The sequence below is a fragment of the Parus major genome, chromosome 10 (assembly GCF_001522545.3).
Source record: "Parus major isolate Abel chromosome 10, Parus_major1.1, whole genome shotgun sequence".
Classification (NCBI taxonomy): domain Eukaryota; kingdom Metazoa; phylum Chordata; class Aves; order Passeriformes; family Paridae; genus Parus; species Parus major.
In genome coordinates, this window is record NC_031779.1 from 18,330 (window position 1) to 38,426 (window position 20,097).

The following is a 20,097-nucleotide window of genomic DNA, read 5'->3' on the forward strand; positions in this document are numbered from 1 at the left end:
TTCACTGAAAGAGAGCCATTGAAATGGGCTGATCAGAAAGGTCTTGGAGTCATCTAGACCCTGGAGGTATTCAAGGAAAGACTGGGAGTTGCACTTAGTGCTATGGTCTAGTTGATAAGGTGATGTTAGCGCTGATCTCAGAGGTCTTCCTGTGATTCTGTTCATCGCCCTGGCCGGCTAGTCCTGCCAAGCCCCGGGGGAGCGGCCCGAGTGCGGCGAGTCCCGCTGCGCGGAGCGGACCCATTTGCAGCCCGTGGTGAACACGGGCGAGCTGCGCTGCTCCGCTCCCGCCGCTGCCTCGCTCCCGCCGCTGCGGCGGCACCGCTCCTGGGGCGGCGGCGCTCGATGCGCTCGGGGCTCGGCCCGGCGAGGCGGTGCCTGTGGCCCGGCGGTGCCTTGTCCGCCCCGGCCATGTCGGGCCTGGCGCGGGCCTTACGGCGGGCGGCGGCTCTCGGGCGGCTCCCCGCGCCAGGCAGAGAGGGCGACGGGGCCGGGGCGCGGCCCTGGGGCTGGGGGTTGGCTCTGGGGCTGGCGCTGGGGCTTCGGGCGGCGCCGGCGGGAGGGGAGTCAGAGAACGGGCGGGAGGAGAAGCAGCCGCCGACCCCGCGGGGCTTCGGCGCGGCCGTGGAGAGGAGCAGGGACCTGGTGCGGAGGATCAAGGTGCTGAGCGGGGGGACGGCTGAAGTCTATCGGTGCCGGCGCAGCTTAGGCCAGCTTGATACAGTGGTCTGTGGGAGTGTGGCACAGTATGGGGCATCTGAGAACAATAGGGAGGTCTCAAAAGCTGTAGGAAGGAGAGGCAAGAACCATAGGAGAAGCGGCCGAGGGCACTTTATTCAGCCTGGAGTAGAGGAGACCTCACTGCGGACTGCAGCTTTCTCATGAGGGGAAGCGGAGGAGCAGGCACTGACTGAACTCTGCGTTCTGTGACTAGGCAATGCCAGGAAATTATGTCAGGAGAAGTTTAGGTGGATATTAAGAGAAGATTTCTACTGAGAGGGTGGTCAGGCACAGAGCAGGCTCTCCAGGGAAGTGGCTATGGCTCGCAAAGCTGACAGAGCTCAAGGAGCCTTTGAGAAATGCTCTCAGGCACAGGGGGTGAATTCCTGGAGTTCTCCTATGCAGGGCCAGGAGTTGGCCTCTAAGATCCTTGTGGGTCCCTTCCAACACAGGATGTTCTGTGACTGTGTTTTAAAAGCACGTAGTAGTTACTTTGAAAATCCATCTGAAGCTTCTTTGAAATCTTGCCTGCCGGTTGGTGATGCAATTTGCAGGTTGCATATTAACTCTGCCATGTTTTATTTCTTTTGCATATTCCGTTCAGCAATTTAATTGAATTATTAAAGCAAAAATATTACCTTGCTATTCTTCTTAGGTATATTTTTCCCCAACAGCTGAGTTAAAATGTCAGCTTTGCAAAAGCAGTTTGTACCAGAACCAAACTGGTACATAACAAAATTTCAACTATAATTTGACAACAATGCCCAGGTTTATTTGTAGGGTTTTTATAGCTTTTTCAGTTCAAGGGCCTGAACCTCCTGGGAGGAGGTGTTTCTTTAATTGTAAAGATATTTCTAAATCTCTTATGTTTTGTTTGTTGGTTTTTTTTTTGGCAGGACGAAGCGGGAATCCCAGGTATTTTAGTTGGAGTTTCTGTAGATGGAAAGGAAGTCTGGTCAGAAGGTTAGTATGTGGGAGTAGTAGTTGTGTATACTGTCAAGAACTGATGAACATTTTACAAATGACCAATTCAACAAGCTAATCTGGGATTTCATCTGCTTGATATCCCATCCATACTGTCTCTGGACAGTGACCAGAAATGTGTGTTTATGTAGTATCAAAGGATACTTTCCTTGGGAAACTTCAATAGTTCCCAGGAATTGATAATTTGTTAACTTCCTGAATATGCTAGTATGTCTCAACAGTTAGATTGGAGAACCTTTCTTCCACTAATTTTTCAGATTAGCCTTTGAATGTACTTTGGGCATATAGCTGTACAGTGGTCTGATAGCCCTGTATGTAGGAGGTAAAGAACTGTTCTCCCCACAGGAACTTCCTTAGTAGTCAAAGGAATAACGGCTCTCATTTGGTGACCTGTTAGTGGGCTGAGGTGTAATTTTACTGGAAAGGTACTGAGATTTAACAGGTGTTATCCTTCCAGAAACTGCAATTGATTTTTCTGGTTACACAGTTAGTTTTAAGTAGAGTCTGTTAGTACTTCTCATATCATGTGGACATTTGATGTTCATAAAAAAAGCATCAAAATGCGTATCTGTTCTCAGAAAAATCTTCATGAGTTTCAAAAAGACCAGTTCTGGGTTGTTTGGGTCTCCTCTTTTCTCCATGGGGGCAAAGTAGGAACAGGTGTAAGTTGCATGTATTCAGTGACCACAGTACTAAACCTGTTTTCTAGATGATGGGAAATGTGTGAGGTTTGGAAGGTGTTTTCACCAGGGAGAAAAGCATCTGCATTGACAAGCACCAGGTTCTTGAGTAGCAGTTATATAAGAGAAAGGGTCTTGGGCAAATGGCATGTCATCTGTTTTATTTCTTGTACTTTGCCAAGGTTTGGGGTTTTCCTTGAGCAGTTCTCTGTTATACTGCAGTTTTATATAGACAGAGGCACGTTGCTTGCAGGCCTTTCTTATACTGAAAACTGCAATTATGTCCTTGCTGCATTTTCTTGCTTTTATGCTGCAGCATCACTTGCACTTCCTTCAAACCTGGCTCAAACTGAAGACTAGTTCGGCAGCTTGAAAATGCTTTAACCCAGTTCTTGCTACCAGACTTGTGGGTTGGTTACATAGGAAAACACTGTTACAGAGACTGTTAAGCTGTATTTTAACGGAAGTCATGCTGAGTGATGTTGAAACATAGTAACACCTCAGTTTTGCGAAACCTACAGTTCCGTAATTAGCATGAATTTGTGAGTGACTTCCTCCCTCAGTTTCTGTATTGGTAAAATAAGACCCTTTACTGCTTCAGCCATTAATTCAGAACAATAAAAGGAATGTTTCTGGTCAATTATTTCATGGTCTAGGTTTTGGTCTCTTTGGGTTTACTACACTGAAAATTTAACCTAAGGAGTGTGAATTTTGGCTTAATCTTTAATCTCATTTATCATAATGTTTGTTGTAGTCTTAATCAGCAACTTGGGATGCCACTGTCTAATCCAATGGTCTGTGATTAACTGCTGTTACTACAGTAAAATGTTATTAACTGAATTGAAGCAGGGGCTGGGATAGTCCAATGCATTGTGTCCCAGTTTAGCTGGAGGAAAAATATTTTAAAGGGCCAGTAAATCTAATTCATTGCATATAATTAATTCAGCATGACTCTGTGCAAAGGATTTACCAGAGTGTTTTAATTTCCCTAAAGGTTTGGGCTATGCTGACGTAGAGAACCGTGTGGTGTGTAAGCCAGAGACCATCATGCGCATCGCCAGTATCAGCAAGTGTCTTACAATGATGGCTGTTGCTAAATTGTGGGAAGAGGGGAAACTAGATTTAGATGCTCCAGTGCAGAAATATGTCCCTGAATTTCCAGAAAAGGTCTATGAGGGTGAAAAGGTGTGTAATTGTTTACTGGTAAGAGGTTTTTTTTTATTTTTGTTCCTGTCACTGCATAGGTATCTGTGTACAGGTGCCTGATCTGGACCTACAAAACACTCAAAATCATTTAGACAAGTACTGATGTTTCCTGCTCAAAAAAGCATATTTGGATCTTCACTTTATATCAAATGTGTAGTGTCCACATACATACTTTTTCTTTTTTTAATACTGTGTTTAATAGATGATATTTAAAAGGTCTTACACCTTTGTCTGTTCTTTGTCATGATGAATTTTACTTTTTTGGTGATTTAGTGTTTTTCTTTTAGTGAAGAGAGCTCACGTAGTTCTGTCTACCTAGGTCACTATTACCACAAGACTGTTAGTTTCACACTTGAGTGGGATTCGTCACTATGAAAAAGATATTAAAAAAGTTAAAGAAGAAAAGGAAAAGGCAAACAGAGAACTTAAGCTAACAAAGTCCTGTCAGGATAAAGAACAAAAAGAAAAAGAAGGTAAAGGGATTGAAAAAACTGATTGTGTCAAACAGAAGAAAGAACATAATAGTGAGACAAAAATCCAGCATTCAAAGCCTGGCAGGAACAACAAGGAATTTGAACAGGAAGAGTATTACTTGAAAGAAAAATTTGAAAGTGTGATTGAATCACTGAAGATATTTAAAAATGATCCTTTATTCTTTAAACCAGGTGAGTTCCTATTAATACAGACAAAATATGCTCTTTTGGTGAGAGTTTTGTTCCAAATAGTTCTATGTGTAATGATGGTAGTAGAATCCAGAGAAGAGTTTGTGTGGGGGTTTTGGTTTGTTCTGCTTCCATCCCTTTTTTTTTCCTTCACATGCCTCATTAAAAGCTCAGCAGAGAAGTATTTGGTCTGTTCTGCACGAAGCATCTGGTCATGTAATATTTATGTATAAGACGTTTCTCCCAGGAGCAGTAAGTGCTCTGAAACACACCAGTTAGTGGATTTATAAATGCTCAAGCAGAATGTAATTCTGGTAACAAATTTGTATCTACAAAGCATTTTGTAAGCTGATACCAACTTGCTGTAGTCATGTTCTAGATAGGAACCAAAAGCAAAAATTTTACTGAGGCACTAAATCAGACCTAAAAAAATCTACAGGAAAAACACAGAATCACAGAATTACTGAAATAATTTATTATTTGGATTATTTAAATTAGGTCTAAAGAGGACTTTGAGGAACTTCGGGTGTAAGTTTTAAATGAGTTAGGTTAAGGTAAATTATACGCATTGCTGATAAACAGTAAATAATGTGCATTTAAGGGGAGAGGGATAGGAAGAGGGAGAAGTTGAACACTCACCATCTTGGAGAGCTCTAGGAACCACTTCAAGTAAGAGATGTCTCAACTGTAGGCACTTTAGCAGTTGCTCAATATGTAAATGTTTCATAGAAGGCATTAGCATAACGATGAGATTTTTTAAAAATGAAACATTGTTTTGTAAATAAATTCTATTGTCTTAAATAATATGCATGCTTGTGTTCATATAATCTTTTGGGATATTCTAGAACTAGAAACACTGTGCTAAAAGTGATGAATGTGAATACTTCTGTTGTTTTCCCTTCTCCAGGGTATGGACACACAAACAAGTTACATAGCTGAGCATCTTTTAAGCAGTAATTTTATGGCTTGTGTCAGCTTTCCAAATCCAGACATGTTAGACACGATGGGGTAAATCTCATGGGAAAGGATGTTAAATTTCAGCGTTGACATCTTGGCATGAAACTTGACTGTGCACAGAGATCCCTGGAAGGTTTTAGTGCTGTTCTTTTACCAGGATCTGTGTCTGCTGCAGTACAGAATTTCCTAGGATAGGATCAACAATGGTTGATTATTAACTGCTACATATAGTTTTATTTGCACATATGATTCCATTTAAGCATCATGCAATTAATGTGGGTTTTTTTCCCTTTCTCACTGTTTCTTCAAGGTAGCCAGTTCTTGTACTCAACGTATGGCTTTACTCTCTTAAGTGCTGTTGTGGAGAGAGCTTCAGGACAAAAATTTACAGATTATATGCTGAAAATGTTTCGTGATTTGGATATGCTGTCAACTGTCCTGGATGACAATGAAGCAATGATATATAACAGAGCAAGGTAAACAGGGGTGGAACTCTTAATTTTTCCACAACAACTCTCTTGCCCTTTCTATTTTAATTAGGACAGCTGAATTAAGAATGTGTGATTTTTCTTTTCCCAGTATTTGAATGAACATTTGAATGAAGTGCTGTGTTACCTCAATATTATTCATGTAGCTGGTTCCAAGGCCATGGTATAGGTTCTGTAATTAGCATGTAAAATTACAGAATAAGAAATAAGTATTTCTTGTTCTAAGTGTGAATATGGGAGGCATGGGGAGTAATAGGGGTGACTTCAAAGTTTACATTTACTTTGGGTACAAGTAAGCACACAAACGCAAATAAAATAAGGAGTAACTAGATTACGTTGGAATATATAGTTACCTTAATTTGCTTAATATACTGGCATTTAAAGGGTTCCATGGAATTGTAGTAGTCTCACAGTAACACAAGGTAATCATAAATCAAATGTCAGTGTGAATCTTGACCAGAATTAAAATTCTGTTTAATACCAATTGAATTTTAAATTAATTTAACATAGGAAAAAAACCCCAAAACTTGCCCTGCCCCCCTCACTCCTACACAAAGAAAGCAAAAGACGCCCACAAAACAACAAGCTGAGGGAAATCTATGTAACTGGATAACCCATTCCAATATAGGGAATTAGGCTAGAGTTTCTTGTCTTATTTTATCGACTTTTCTGTCTGGGCTCAGAAATTGATTATTGACTCCCTGGTTAAATTTTGGTGTGGAACAAGAATTCATTTGTTGAATGACAAAACAGGTTCTAGTAACAGTCTCAACTGAAAATGAGAGTCAGACTTTTTAAAAGTTTGGTTTCTAAAATGCTCTCAAAGAATACTGAACATGTTGAAGCTGAGGTTTATACTAAGTACAAGTATATATTGAAAGTGTGTGCACAGCTTTACTGATCTATTCTGAGATGCTTTGTTCTGGTGTTTAGTTTGCTCACAAAATTTCAGAGGCTCTCTGGCTGTAGGCTCAGAGGCTTATCTGGATGATAGTGATGTTCTCATAAATTATGAACCCTGTACAGTCAAGGTTTTTTAGAACATGTGTATGTTCATCCTTTTTATAAACTGAAATATGGAAGGGATCAAAGAATTTGGATAGATGCTGTTCTGGGAGTTTTTTTATAGGTACTTACTGTTAAGCAAAACTGAGGGTTTGCTTCTACAAATTGGAGCTTGAGGCCTCAAAATAGAATGTATCGATGCATTAAGGTTTGTTTAATGGTTTGGGTATATTTATTTAATAAGAAAATGCTTAAAAATCCATGTTCCAGATCTTTTAGAGGTTTAAGTCAATGTCTTTGTAACAGGGTTTTTTTGTGATCAAAACACTCATTATGGGGACAAGATACTAACTCACTGTCAGAGTTGACGGTAGTCTTGCATCCTGAATCTGGATTCATCATTCTTCCTTTGTTTCAAGCTCTGACTTTCAGTCTTATAAGTTATTCAGAAGTTTGGTAAAAGGCTTTCAAATACAAGTACAATCTGAGTAGGGTTTTTCCATTTCATAACTCTCCAAGCAGCACATGGACCTTATTTGGTCTAAAGATTATAGGTTGAAATTCCTTGGGCTATATACTTATTCAAGTCCTTTTCACTTGTATGAAATCAATCAAGTCATGATTGGACTGTTTCTTTCAAAAGTATAATTTGTTCTGCATTTCTGTTGTATTGCACCTGACAGTTTATTCTGCAGTTTTGGTTGGCAGTTTCTAATTTGTGTTATGCAAGACTTTAATGCTTCTCGCTTTGTTGTACAGTATGGCAGCCATAATAGGGCACTGGGGGGAAATCAGCCATAAATGGAAACTACTGTCTGAGAGCAGTCACCTAAGCTTCAGCTGTAGAATTCCTTGCTCTTTAAAACACTTCATATCTAGTATAGGGATTTAAGAAAAAATCTGTGTTGGCTGATCTATTTCTGTCACATCTCTTATTTGTATATTGTCTTTATTCTTAGTATATCCTAAGACTAAGCAGAAGGATTAATACTTTTCTTGAAGTTAAGCTTCTAACCTAAGAAGTCACCTTAATTTTTGTTTTTCTGTCTAAATTACTTGTTGATTTTTCTTTTTTTGCAATAAATATATTTTAAAAATATTTTTTAAAAACCCCCTAAATGGTTGCAAGAACAAGCTAATACATGCTCTGTCTGCTCTTTTAAGGTAGGGTAGCTTAAAATCATTGTGCATAGTACATGAGAATGACAAGATGAATTTTCTTGAATTTTTAGGTGTTACGTTTACAACAAAAAGGGACGGCTGGTAAATGCACCGTATGTGGACAACTCTTACAAGTGGGCAGGTGGTGGCTTTCTGTCCTCAGTAGGTGACCTCCTGAAATTTGGAAATGCCTTGTTGTACAGTTATCAAGCCGGACAATTTAAAAACAGGAATTGCAAACTTCTTCCAGGGTACCTCAAGCCAGGCACGGTTGCAATGATGTGGACCCCAGTGCCAAAAACAGAAGTGTCGTGGGACAGGGATGGTAAATACGCCATGGCTTGGGCTGTGGTAGAGAAAAACCAACAGTATGGCTGCTGCAGACAGCAGAGACATTATGCATCCCATACTGGGGGGGCCGTGGGGGCCAGCAGTGTTCTCCTCATTCTGCCTGAAGAGCTGGATACTGAAGCTCTGGGCACTTGGCCAGTAGCACCCCCAAGAGGAGTCATTGTCACTATTATCTGTAATATGCAGTCGGTTTCGCTCAACAGCACTGCCTTAAAGATTGCAAGGGAATTTGATAAAGAAAAATGGGCACAATATATGGACTAAAAGAGATATATGTGACTGAACTCAATGTACTGAAAAACAAAGGGAGAAGGGTGTAATTTGACTTCAAGTTCCTAAGAATATGGGAAGAAAAAGCATTAAAAAAAAAATCAGTTAACCTCTGCTAGTGGTGCTAAACTTACATGTAACTGGAATTAATCTCTCAGGGAAGTTCTTAACTCACAGAAAATGAGAATGTAACAGTCAAAGGTGACTTTCTGTAGTACCTGCATAAAACATTATTATATTAGCAGGTCATTTTTATCAACTAGTGAAACACCTGGCCAAGATTAAAAAAATTGGGTTTTTTTTTTTTTTCACTAAGTACAAATTATCTACCTTGAACATTAAACTTTTGAAAAATTTCACATCTTGATTTGAGCACACAAATATGTTGCTTGTTACTCGCACAGTTCCAGTCTGCCAAAATTATTCAGTATTACTTTCTAAAGAAAAAAATGTGTCACCATTGCTTTTTGTTTTCACATACCACTTCCCTTCTTTGCTTAAAAAAACAACAAAACCCAAACCTTGAAGCTACCTCCAAAACGCAGACTTATACCAGAAGCAGGCTTTTATCAGAGCTGTGGATTAATAGCTAGAAAAGAATGAATCTAGAGCCAATGTAAGTGAAACTCTTTGTAATTTAGATGTTCTGTCATCCATTTTTATTGGACACAGAGAATGTGTGAAATTAGTTTGCCGTGCAATAAAGGTATTATTTCTAGAGTCAAACCCACCCAAATAGCACAGCATGGCAAGCTGTCAAACTGTCCCATTTGAATGATCTACATGATAACTTGGTAGCCAGAAACAATGCTGTATTCCGTAGTGTAGATATTCCCTTGTAAACAGGAATTAGGAAGTCAAATAGCTCAATGCAACTTAGAGCCCATTCTTGAAGTCAGGAGTCAAAGTCTCACCAGTGGAACACAGCTACGGTGGCTGCAGCACAGCTCTAAGTGCTGCATCCAGAGATGGGGACACCTCCACCTCCCTGGGAACTCCTTCCAATGCCTGACCACCCTTTCTGTGAAGAAATTTTTCCTGTTGTCCAACCTGAACCTCACCTGGTACAGCTTGAGGCCATGTCCTCTTGTCCATTCACTTGTTCTCTGTGAAACGAGGTCAAACTCCCCTGGCTCTGAAGTGCAGAATAAAAGGAACCCTATAACTCGCAGAGTAGTTATAAGAGCAGGTATGAATTCATTCAGCGCTGAGGTGCATGGGGATATCTCCTCCAAAAAGCATGCACACCTTTTTGATTTGGTTTTCCCTTTTTATCCTTTACAGACCAGGTTTACACGATACGCCTAAGACATATTAATTTCCTAACCCCGCCTGTCTTCACTTCCTGTTACAATTAGCCCAGTGCCCCTTTCAGTCCTTTGGTCGCTTTTTTTTTTTTTTTTTTGGGCTTTAAATCTGTTTCTTCCGGCTTAGGGTTCGAGGAATCTCCTTTATCCTGTTGTGCCTTTGTCTTTTCATCTCGCTTGTGTATTCCAGCTCCTTATCTCATCTTGCACTCTGACTCTTTTTCCTGTTCTTGTGGATTAGGGTGTCAGGGTCTGGTTTTTGTCAGACACCCCTTTTAGTTAAGTATTTTTTTTTTATTTTATTTTTTTTTTAATTCTTAATTTCTTTGTTTCAGCTCCAGCCTCCTGTCAGGGAGCTGTAGAGAGTGATAAGGTCACCCCTGAGCCTCCTTTTCTCCAGGCTTAACACTCCCAGCTCCTTCAGCTTCTCCTCATCAGATTTGTGCTCCAGACCCTTCCCCCAGAGAAGGCAGAATGTCCACTGCCTTTCTCTGCATGTTCCAGCTCCTCAATGTTTTTCTTGAAGTGAGGGGCCCAGAGTTGGATGTGAGACTAGAGGTGTGAGATTTTCTAATCTTCAGTTTTATGATGGGAATAAAGTAGTATCTGAAGTGTTCATTTTACATATTTCACAATGGCATGGAAGATCTTTGTGATCTTGAATTTCAATTGAATTGATTTTAATCTCAAAGATTTACCCCCACCTCACTTGCCCTGCAGTTACGTTAGACAGTATTTCCAGGCTGAGACAAAACAGAAGTATCTTTCAGGAAAGGTTTCACTACTTCCTTTTCTGCACTGCTTAGCAGCTCTGCTTCTCTGAATTTAAGGAGCAAGATACCTTGGATAGCATCTAGCAGAAGACAACCATGCTTTTAGTATTATCATCATAGTTGTTACCTGCCCTGTGATCTACATCATGCTTCCATCTCTGTTCCCACTATGCCTATGGTAATATTTATTACCCAAGAAACTGGGAAATTTAGTATTTTGAGGAGTCAGTGTTTTACCTACATTTTAAATTGGAGCTAGTAAGACTAGTTTAGTATACTCTTCATAATTACAATCATTGTTGTACCTTAAAAATTATTTGCTTGGAGTTTCTGGCCCACTCACCAAAATTTCTCTTTTTTATTCATTAATAATGTATTGTCTTTATCTCAAGAATATCCAATTAGTGAAAACAACAGAGAGAATACTTCTGAACTAACTTTCATTGGTCAGGCAATAAATTATCTCCTCTTCTTCTGAAGTCTTTGGTTTTGTCTTGATTTACAAAAAATATGGATATGATCTAGTATCAATACCCAACAATGATGGACAAAGACTCTGTTTTAGTTAGAAAGGATATGTTTAGTCATCGCTGGACTGGTGCTGGGTCACCCCTAATAGGCACAACCCAGAGTACAGGTGATTACAGGCTTTCTAGTTACAGAAGTATTGAATACAAATACATATTCCTAACCCAGTTACCACCCACTCTGCGCTTCTCATGCTAATGAGGAAAAAGGCAAGTAAGCATGCATGGTTTGTTCTTTGAAATGGGTCGGTGGTCTTTTTATGCGTAGCAGTCCTGGAAGAGAGGAAGGTATACAGCTTCTCTTCATTTTGACCTTCCAACCTGTTGAGGGTTAGGTGTCCTTTTTTTGTTTGTTTTTTTTGTTGTTCTGGCCTGCCCGTGGAATTTTTACCCATTAGTTGCTGGGACAACCTAACTGTGGGTACTTTGGGGGTGCTCCACAAAGGACAAAGAGTGGCCGGGCCCAGTGGGGGGAAGGGGGCAGGAAAGGAGGGTGGGGACAGTTTTTGGCTGGCTTTCTTCGGCTTCAGGGAGAGACATTTCGTTTTCTGGGTCACGGAGCTGCTGCGGTAGAGAGAAGGGAATTTCGCCATCACCCAGACGGAGCGGCTGTTTCTTCTCCTTCTCCCCTCTTTGTTGGCGGCTTCGCACCCTCTGTCCTGCCGGGACGTGTGGCAGTGCCAGCCACCACCACGGAGCTGCTGATCCACCTCAGCCACCGGCCCAGGATCTCAGCTCATCCCTGCTGTTTCCAGCCGACTGTTCCTCGGAGCCCTGCAGGAGCACCAGGACTGACTGCCAACCCGAGGGGGTTTGTGAAGCAAAGCCTCTCCTCCATACTTTCCCGTCCCGGCCGAGAAGGCTGTCACGGGGTCCCTGGTTCTGTTTTTTTGTTAACGCTGTAGTTATTGTTGTTTGTGTGCCTCGTTATACACACTAGTACAGAACTGTTATTCCTATCCCCAGATCTCGGCCTGAAAGCCCCTTGATTTCAAAATTATAATAATTTGGAGGGAGGGGGTCTACATTCTTTCATCCCAAGGGAGGCTCCTGCTCTCCCTAGCAGACACCTGTCTTCTAGAACCAAGACACAACCTTTCAGGGAAAAATTATAAATGGGCCCAATGGGCCTTTGGCTGGGATCCTAGTTTCCTGTTTTAATGAGTTTTTTGATTTACAATTGTCTTAGGTTTTCGAAGATCCTTATCAGTTCCCTGTTTTCCCTCCCAAGCCCAGCTGAGTCAGCTTCTACATCTAGGATAATTAGCAATTACCTTCTAATTCTAAATTCTAATTCTAAATACCTCTCCATTTGCCCTTAGTTTTAGCATGGCCCATCTGTTTTTTTTAAATTAGTCTCGGCAGAGCTTACTCCATTCCAATTAGTTCCAGTAATGCCAATTCCCAATTAAAACCCCAAGTTTTCCAAAATCCAAAACTGTTTAAGATTTGTGTTTCACTCTGACAGTTCCAATATAGAAGTACTGGGGTTCTTCCCCCAGCCTTGAGCACCTACTGACTGGCTAAACAGCAGAATTCAGTGCTAGTTTTAGATAGGGAATGAGAGTAAGAACTTCTGGTTTTGTGTTAAACATCTGAATAGAAGCAGACCAAACACAATATTTTAAATACAGAAAATCTGAAGAGTAACACTTATTTTAGGATTTTGAACATATTATACACCTGTTTTGCAAATGGTATTTCTTATTTTTTAAAACCATTCTGCATACTTGGCAGAAATTAAGTTTCACTTGCTGACTGTTGTGTGTGGATTTACACAAAGATTGAGAATGTAGAAGGTGTAGGTTTACTGTTACACCTGTTTGTATATGACCAAACATTAACAAATGTAAATACTTGAAGTATGTATGAAAATGAATAAGGGTTAAAAGCTAAGGCTTTGCTAATACCACAATATTAATGCCAGTGTCTCACTCCCCACACAGAATATGTTTACCCACCAATTTATTTTTTTTTTTTGCACACTGTGTTCTTTATACTTGATCTCCTGTAAGTTAAGGCTTTTAAAAAGCCTGTAATGTTACATGTGTAGTACTAGAGATGCTCTGATGTCTACATTTCATCTTCTCCTACCTGGAACAAAATGAGTCCCTTACAGTCTCTGCTTTGGTATTAAATTAATCATGAGTTCTTATCTTTTAGGGCAGAGAAGGCAGAGATATGAGAGACTAGGAATCAATCTGGCCTTAGCATAGGTATTCAGGTCACAACTAATATTGCTACTTTGATCTTTGCTCTAAAACCAGTAATTTGATGGGCTTGCATTGTATGTGGGAAACTGTCTGGTCAATTAAAAGCAGCTTCCATGATAAACTTACTTGTCAGTGAACCTTTGTTGTGAGTGGCACTGACATAAACCTCTACTTTTCTTAGAAGGCATGTATATTCCATTGGTACACCTGTTTCTGTATCAAACACCTCCTTCTGCATATGGTAATTACATGTTTGCTGTTTGAAATAACAGAAATAAAACTTACCTTGCGAACACAACAAATTGTGGTATCAGGGTTTTGGTTTATTTTAATGACTAGACATGTCCAAGTTTTCAAAGTCATAAAAAGAATACTACTTAATCAGAAAATCCCAATAATAATTAGCTCACCAAGAGACCGGATACTTCTAAAGAGATGTTGATACATAACTTGAGGTATTACATATGTAAGATTTTGTTTGAATATTTTCTCATGGTTAAAAACAAAATCCATTTTTACCAGCCATTTAGAAAGGCATGGCTTTCAAAAACTAATTAAACCCTTTTCCTTATTGCAAGAAGGCAATTATTTAATGACAGTATTCAATACTAACAATATGCTTGGGTTGCTGTACTAGTGCTTAGATAACCATTCACACCTCTTAGTGTGGTTCCATGACTTTTATATGCCGATAGCCTTCTATATACTGAATGTTTTCAGTGCTTTGCAAAGGAGTACCTTTTTTTTTTTTTTTGATAGAAATCTCAGTTTAGAATACCAAGTACAGTCTTGAGATCAAATTATAGGGAGGGAAAATCCAAGCATTCCAGAGAAACAGCTGAACATAAGTGAGTAATTTTACATTTTTACTTATCACCATATTACCCAAGATGGGGAAGGGATTACAGCAACACTGAAAGTAAATGAGCCATTTTAAATCTTATCTAGCTTTTGCAACCCTTGCAGTTATGGTAGCTGCAGCAATAAAATACACATAATGCATTCTTAAAGCAGTTTCTGTCACTATATGCATTACACTGCTGTAGTTTATGATTAACAAGGGGCAGGATGCAGAAGTCCAAGGTTTTTACTGTTTAAATGTAAAATTAGAAAAATAGAGCTCGGTTGTCGGCAAACTTACAGGAAAAACTTGCACTTCAGATCATTTATTGAAAAAGAGATTCCAGCAGATTAGTCAGCAGTAGCATGCAATTTGTACAAAATCAATCATAATTACATTTTTGTTGTAACAGGCATTTTTAAACTAGTAAGGCTTTCAGGAGCTCAGATCCAAAAATCACATGCTGAACTGTTCAGTGTTGCTTTCTTCTAAATGAACAGCCTGCAAAGAAATCATGTGAGTAGATATGGACAGTCCTTAAATTGTTAGACTGCCTTGAAAAACTGTCCATCCAATGTAAGTAAAAAATTAATATATTAAGTTTAAATTACATGTACCGCAAGAGGTGAAGACTTAGCACTTGCAAGTCTTCTTTAGCTCAATGTGAACAACATGAATGTCACGCAATTCATCTTAGGATTATGGTGTACTATTTGTTTTCTTCCAGATGCCTTTTAAAATTTCAGTCTACTGTTCCATCCCTTAGTGATACAAACCCCGAACTGAAACAGCTGCTATGTGTGTTGTTACAATTTCAACTGCTCAACAGCTTTACTTCAGGTATTCTGTCCTCATGTTTACTACCCCTGTGTAGTAGCAAATTATACAAGCACTGCTATGTGTAATTTGTACGTGTGTTTACCTTTTTCCCTTTAAACAATAAATTAATAAATTCTAGATTAATTTTTACATTTTTTAAATCCTAAAGTGTTTCCAGTGCTTTTCATACACCCCAGACACTGGGCTGCACTCAAAGATATTGGTGTTATACCACTTATCTGCATCTACATTATCAGTGGTTATTTCTTCCCTTATAATTTATATGAAACAAATTTTCTTTGAGCCAGGGAACTGCTTTACAGTAGGGCTGTTTAAAAACAAACAGGCAAGCCATTAGTGGCACAGTGGCACAGAATTACTTTAGCCTGGCAAAAGTACCCTACTCCTTTGATGGTGCTTTTTTACACTCTAAACATAACTCAGAGTTAAGCAGCAGTATTTATTACTTAAGCTGAAGGGAATGACAAGTCACCTAAAATGAAGTGTGTTTGATGACAATGTAGGTGTTTAGCTGCCTGGCAGAGCCATTTAAAAACAAAGAATTTGAAGAAAAACTCACAATTCTGGGCCTGTTTCTACTAGTCAACTCTAAGCAATTTGCAAAATCACTGTTCCAGTATCAGTTTGCAAAATCAAAGGTAAAATATTTGCAGGCTATAAAATGCATTTATGTAAGTGGCATATTTAGGTTGTGTAACACTGTTCTTACCTTCTGTGAGCCTGGCTTTGCCCCCAGTTGGCTGACACAGGACAGTTGAGCACCCTACACACAGAACTACTGTCTGAGCATGGCTGAAGACAGTGGTAATCTTGTAGCATCCTGAAAAACAGCATTATGAAACTTTCCACTGGGTATTTCTAGCATAATTTTTTTAATGTGTTAATTGAATCAGGTACTCCAAATACACTTGTCCAAAATGCATCTGTATTTCATTACACAATACACCAAGCCAAACAAAGCAAACCATTGTTGTGTTCTGAAGTGCTTGCCTTTACTCACATGCAAAGGAAAGAAAGTTAGGTAACAGAAACTGGTATGACTCCCATATGAAAATCAACAGACCCTGCTGGGTGACAATCCCTAATTTGCCTATCACATCTCCTGCACAGAAGTTCAGCAGTTATAGATTAGCCTTCTCTGCTGAACAGAAGAGCCCATGTAGTTGGGGAAATATTTAACTTGTAACAGTACAATACTGCTGCTGACAAGGTCTGGCAGCTGTGAATATAAACAGTGCTGTTCCAATCTGTGTTTGCTTTCTGTTTAATAATTGGTACCTGTAAGGCTTGGTTGCATTCTACAAAACTAAGGTAGTTTTTAAATGGAAAGACTTGCACAGAATAACTCCACTAATTCCCTATGAAATGCTTTTGTCTACAACTTACAAATTCTATGACTTAAGAAATAATGAAATCACTCATACATGGCTTAAAAATGTGATTTTCACTGCTTTTCAATTTTTTTCTCCTGAAAAGTATTTTTAATTATTCAAGAGGTATTTTTGGAGGGAGAAAACCTATAAAGAATTTAATCTGGATGTGAATATACAAAATAAACAGGTAAAGGTGAGCAGAGATAGCATTTTCAGCACATGTGGATCAGAAAGCTATGATAAGAATACATGTTGTGAGGAGGGTCCTCTGACAAAAGGTCTGCTTGCTAGGAAGAAGTACTAATAGACAGAATAACAGATCTCTGTTTAAATCACAAAAAGTAACTGTACAAATCTTTCTTTGTGAAAAACTGCTAACAGCTAAAATTTAGTCACAGCAAGTTTTGGTTTTCCTCTACTGAATGTGAACTTGCATGTTGATGAGTTTTTAGCATTTGTGGGTTTGGCAGGGAAACGAGCCCAACCCACTTAAGTACCTAGGTAGGAACTTCCAATTCGACTGACCCAGGGACACATAAAACCATTTGTTATTTTCAATGACGTGTGCATGGGATCCTATCATTACTGAAGCACTCCTGCTTTACTCTATATATCCCTCAAACACAAAAAGCAATTAATCCAACAATAATGAAGATAACCAATGACCTACGGGCCTATGTTGACACTAGCTGTATCACAGTGTATGCATTCATGTATACTGGTTTGAAGTGTAAAAAACCCCCCCAAAACCCCAGAGGCTTAGCCTTCAACCCTCTATTTGTTTAAAAGCAACCACAATTTACTTTCAAGCTGTTTAAATTAATTTACCTCACTTTCAGATGGAATACAATGTCTCACAGCTTCTTAGAAAACTAGGCTACTAATAAAGAATAAGATAACAAGAAAACCTGAGCACATCAACAATTCCCTCCTTCAAAGTCAGGAAGATTCACTATTATAAGGAAGTGTTTTCTTACTCCTAGAATCTTCTTATGCTGCCGCAGTTTCTAGGAAGTTACCACACTGGGCAATAATGGATGGAACCGTGCTGAATAAAAAAGCTGACAGAGCACACTCCTGTAATGGTGCTAGAAAATCCCATCATTTAATTTATAAAAAAGAAATTGATTATACAGATGTCTCTGAGCCAAAGTAATGAAGATCTGTTAAAAGTGGGTGTAGACAATATCTTACACTCCTTGTATAGGAGCTCAGTTCTTAACAGCAACATGCAAAAAAGGCAGATGTGAAGGTTTTATTTTCTATGTATATGTGCAGTATCCCCGCATATATCCTTGTCAAAAGCTTTTCCTGTTGCTCTTCAAAAACTAACTTACAAAAGGAGAAAAACTATGTTGGCTTCTGTTTGATACCTGCGCTATGGATGCTTTAAGGCATCCATTTAATCTCACTTTTTATACATGCAAATCTGAGGGTTTGCAAGGGTTTTATAATGGAAAAAATCCCAACTAAAGAAGCCCTCATGCGAGTACCTCGAGAAAAGTCTGACTGTTTACATTAACTTTCTCCAAAGATAGAAAACACTTTTATTTTTAAAAAGCCCAAAGCAATATACAGACACTTTTCTCTACAGAATAGATAAACCAAACGCAGATTTAAAAAAAAATAATTATTAACCGTTATATGAAGATGAACAGTGTACAAAATTAGTTTTGTTCCTTCCATAACGCATGACCATTGTAAATATTTAAATGCTTAATAAATAAACTTAATTTAAATAAATGTTTAAATATTTACCTGGACATTTTACATCCATAAAGTAGGAGTTTGGGCTCTGGACAAGACGTTTCTTTTTGTGCTTTCTCTTCTCATCCTCTAAGGAGGGATGCACTAGGTCTTTGGCCAGCTGGGTGGGGCAAGAGGAAAAGCGCACTGCCGCGTTACGCGGCCACGTGGAGCGGGGCCGCAGGGCCGGCAGCAGCGGCGAGCCCGAGCGGCCGGAGACCGAGGGCAGCCACTCCGCTCCGTCACCCCCTGCCCCCCACGGTCCCCGCGGTGGCCGACGGTAGCACCGGGCACGGTGCAGCAGACCGTAAACAACTCACCGGCATGTCCGCCTCCGGGCCGCCCCTTCCGCGCGCTCCCGCCCGGCGCGCCGCCGTGCGCCTGTGCCGGGGGCGGGAGTGCCGTGTGCCTGTGCCGTGTGCCTGTGCCGTGTGCCTGTGTCGTGTGCCTGTACCGTGTGCCTGTGTCGTGTGCCCTGTGCCGTGTGCCTGTGTCGTGTGCCTGTACCGTGTGCCTGTGTCGTGTGCCTGTACCGTGTGCCTGTGTCGTGTGCCCTGTGCCATGTGCCTGTGCCCTGGTGCCGTGTGCCTGTGCCCTGGGTCGTGTGCCTGTGCCCTGGTGCCGTGTGCCTGTGCCCTGTGCCGTGTGCCTGTGCCGTGTGCCTGTGCCCTGTGTCGTGTGCCTGTGCCCTGGGTCGTGTGCCCTGTGCCGTGTGCTTGTGCCGTGTGCCTGTACCGTGTGCCTGTGCCGGGGGCGGGAGTGCTCCCGCTGCGGAATGGCCACACGTGTGCCTCTGACACCCTGGGATACCGCCTATTGCAGCTCAGAAATGCCGTTTAGAAGTGCATCGACTTCACGCTAGCTGCTGACTACATCATCAGTCATATGGCACAGAATCGTAGAATGCTGACATAGCCTTCATGGAAGGCATCTCTAGAGATCATCCAGGCAGGGTCACCTAGAGCAGGTGACACAGGAATGTGTCCAGGTGGGTTTGGAGTGTCTCCAGAGAGGGAGATTCCACAATCTCCCTGGGCAGCTGTTCCAGTGCTCTGCCGCTTGTAATAAATGGAATTGATTTGTGCTAACTAAATTATAACTATTTGGAAAGTTATTATTAAAAGCAAACAGGATGAGAGGAATGACAGGTTTGTCTTTACAAACAAGATGTGAGTCTGCTGATAAGATGAAACTATCACTAGGAGATAACAGAAACAGTGGGATGGATTCCACTGAAAGATGAAAGAGGCACTGGGGAAACACCATAAAATTGCACAAGAGTTAAGAATTAAGAAGGGGATTATGCACTGGGGGGGGAGGGGGGGGTGGTATCCCAGGTATCAGGCATTCTGGGAAGTCAGTATCTCAGTGACCGGAAAATTAATCCACAAACACCAGAGGTTTATGTCCAAAAATGAGACAAAGGAGTCCTTTCACTTTATTCAAATAAAGGGAGAGGCTATGGGGCATTCCCCTGGGGTCTCTCAAATTAAATCAATTTAGAGAATTTATGAGATGTAAAAATATTGCAGATAGTGAAAATTAAAAAAAAAAAAACCAACAAACCACTCTCTTTTTTAAGTAAGAGGCTGAGTGTTTTTTCTGTAAACCAGTAATCACAAATGTAATCTGTAAAATCCCATGTACTTATCCTGGAACATTTAAAAGTGTAGTTCAATGGAAATCCTCCTGGTGGCACAACAGACCTTACAAAAATCACTTGGTATGGAATCTTCCCACCGAAGTGCAACGGGAACATGTCAGGACGCTGTCTTTCTGAGAGGGAGCTGATACATTTTGCAAAAATTATTTGAAAAGTTTGCCATGATCACAAGTGAGGACGTAATTTCACAAAGGCATATCATTCTGATAACAATATTCTCAAGGATGGGCTTGGTCTCTCCAGGGCTGACACTATAACAACTTTCAAAATACTTTCCACCCCAAGCTCTTACATTATTCTGCCAGAATATCCCCATGTGTTGTAGTGCTC

General features: G+C 40.5%; 2 protein-coding genes across 2 annotated transcripts; one reads left to right on the top strand and one right to left on the bottom strand.

Moving 5' to 3' along the window:
- The first annotated feature begins 400 nt into the window (after positions 1-400).
- Positions 401-11,043, top strand: LACTB (lactamase beta). Its single transcript, XM_015639248.2, has 6 exons — positions 401-660; positions 1,617-1,683; positions 3,379-3,569; positions 3,910-4,255; positions 5,520-5,685; positions 7,935-11,043. The coding sequence occupies exons 1-6, from the start codon at positions 412-414 to the stop codon at positions 8,476-8,478; spliced, it is 1,563 nt and encodes a 520-aa protein (XP_015494734.1). The 5' UTR covers positions 401-411; the 3' UTR covers positions 8,479-11,043.
- Positions 11,044-13,606: 2,563 nt separating this feature from the next.
- Positions 13,607-18,531, bottom strand: RPS27L (ribosomal protein S27 like). The gene is made up of 4 exons (XM_015639249.2): positions 18,425-18,531; positions 18,117-18,225; positions 15,695-15,805; positions 13,607-14,646 (listed from the first exon to the last, which is right to left on the bottom strand). Exons 1-4 carry the CDS (start codon positions 18,428-18,430, stop codon positions 14,618-14,620), a joined length of 255 nt encoding a protein of 84 aa, XP_015494735.1. The 5' UTR covers positions 18,431-18,531; the 3' UTR covers positions 13,607-14,617.
- Between the last annotated feature and the right edge of the window lie 1,566 nt (positions 18,532-20,097).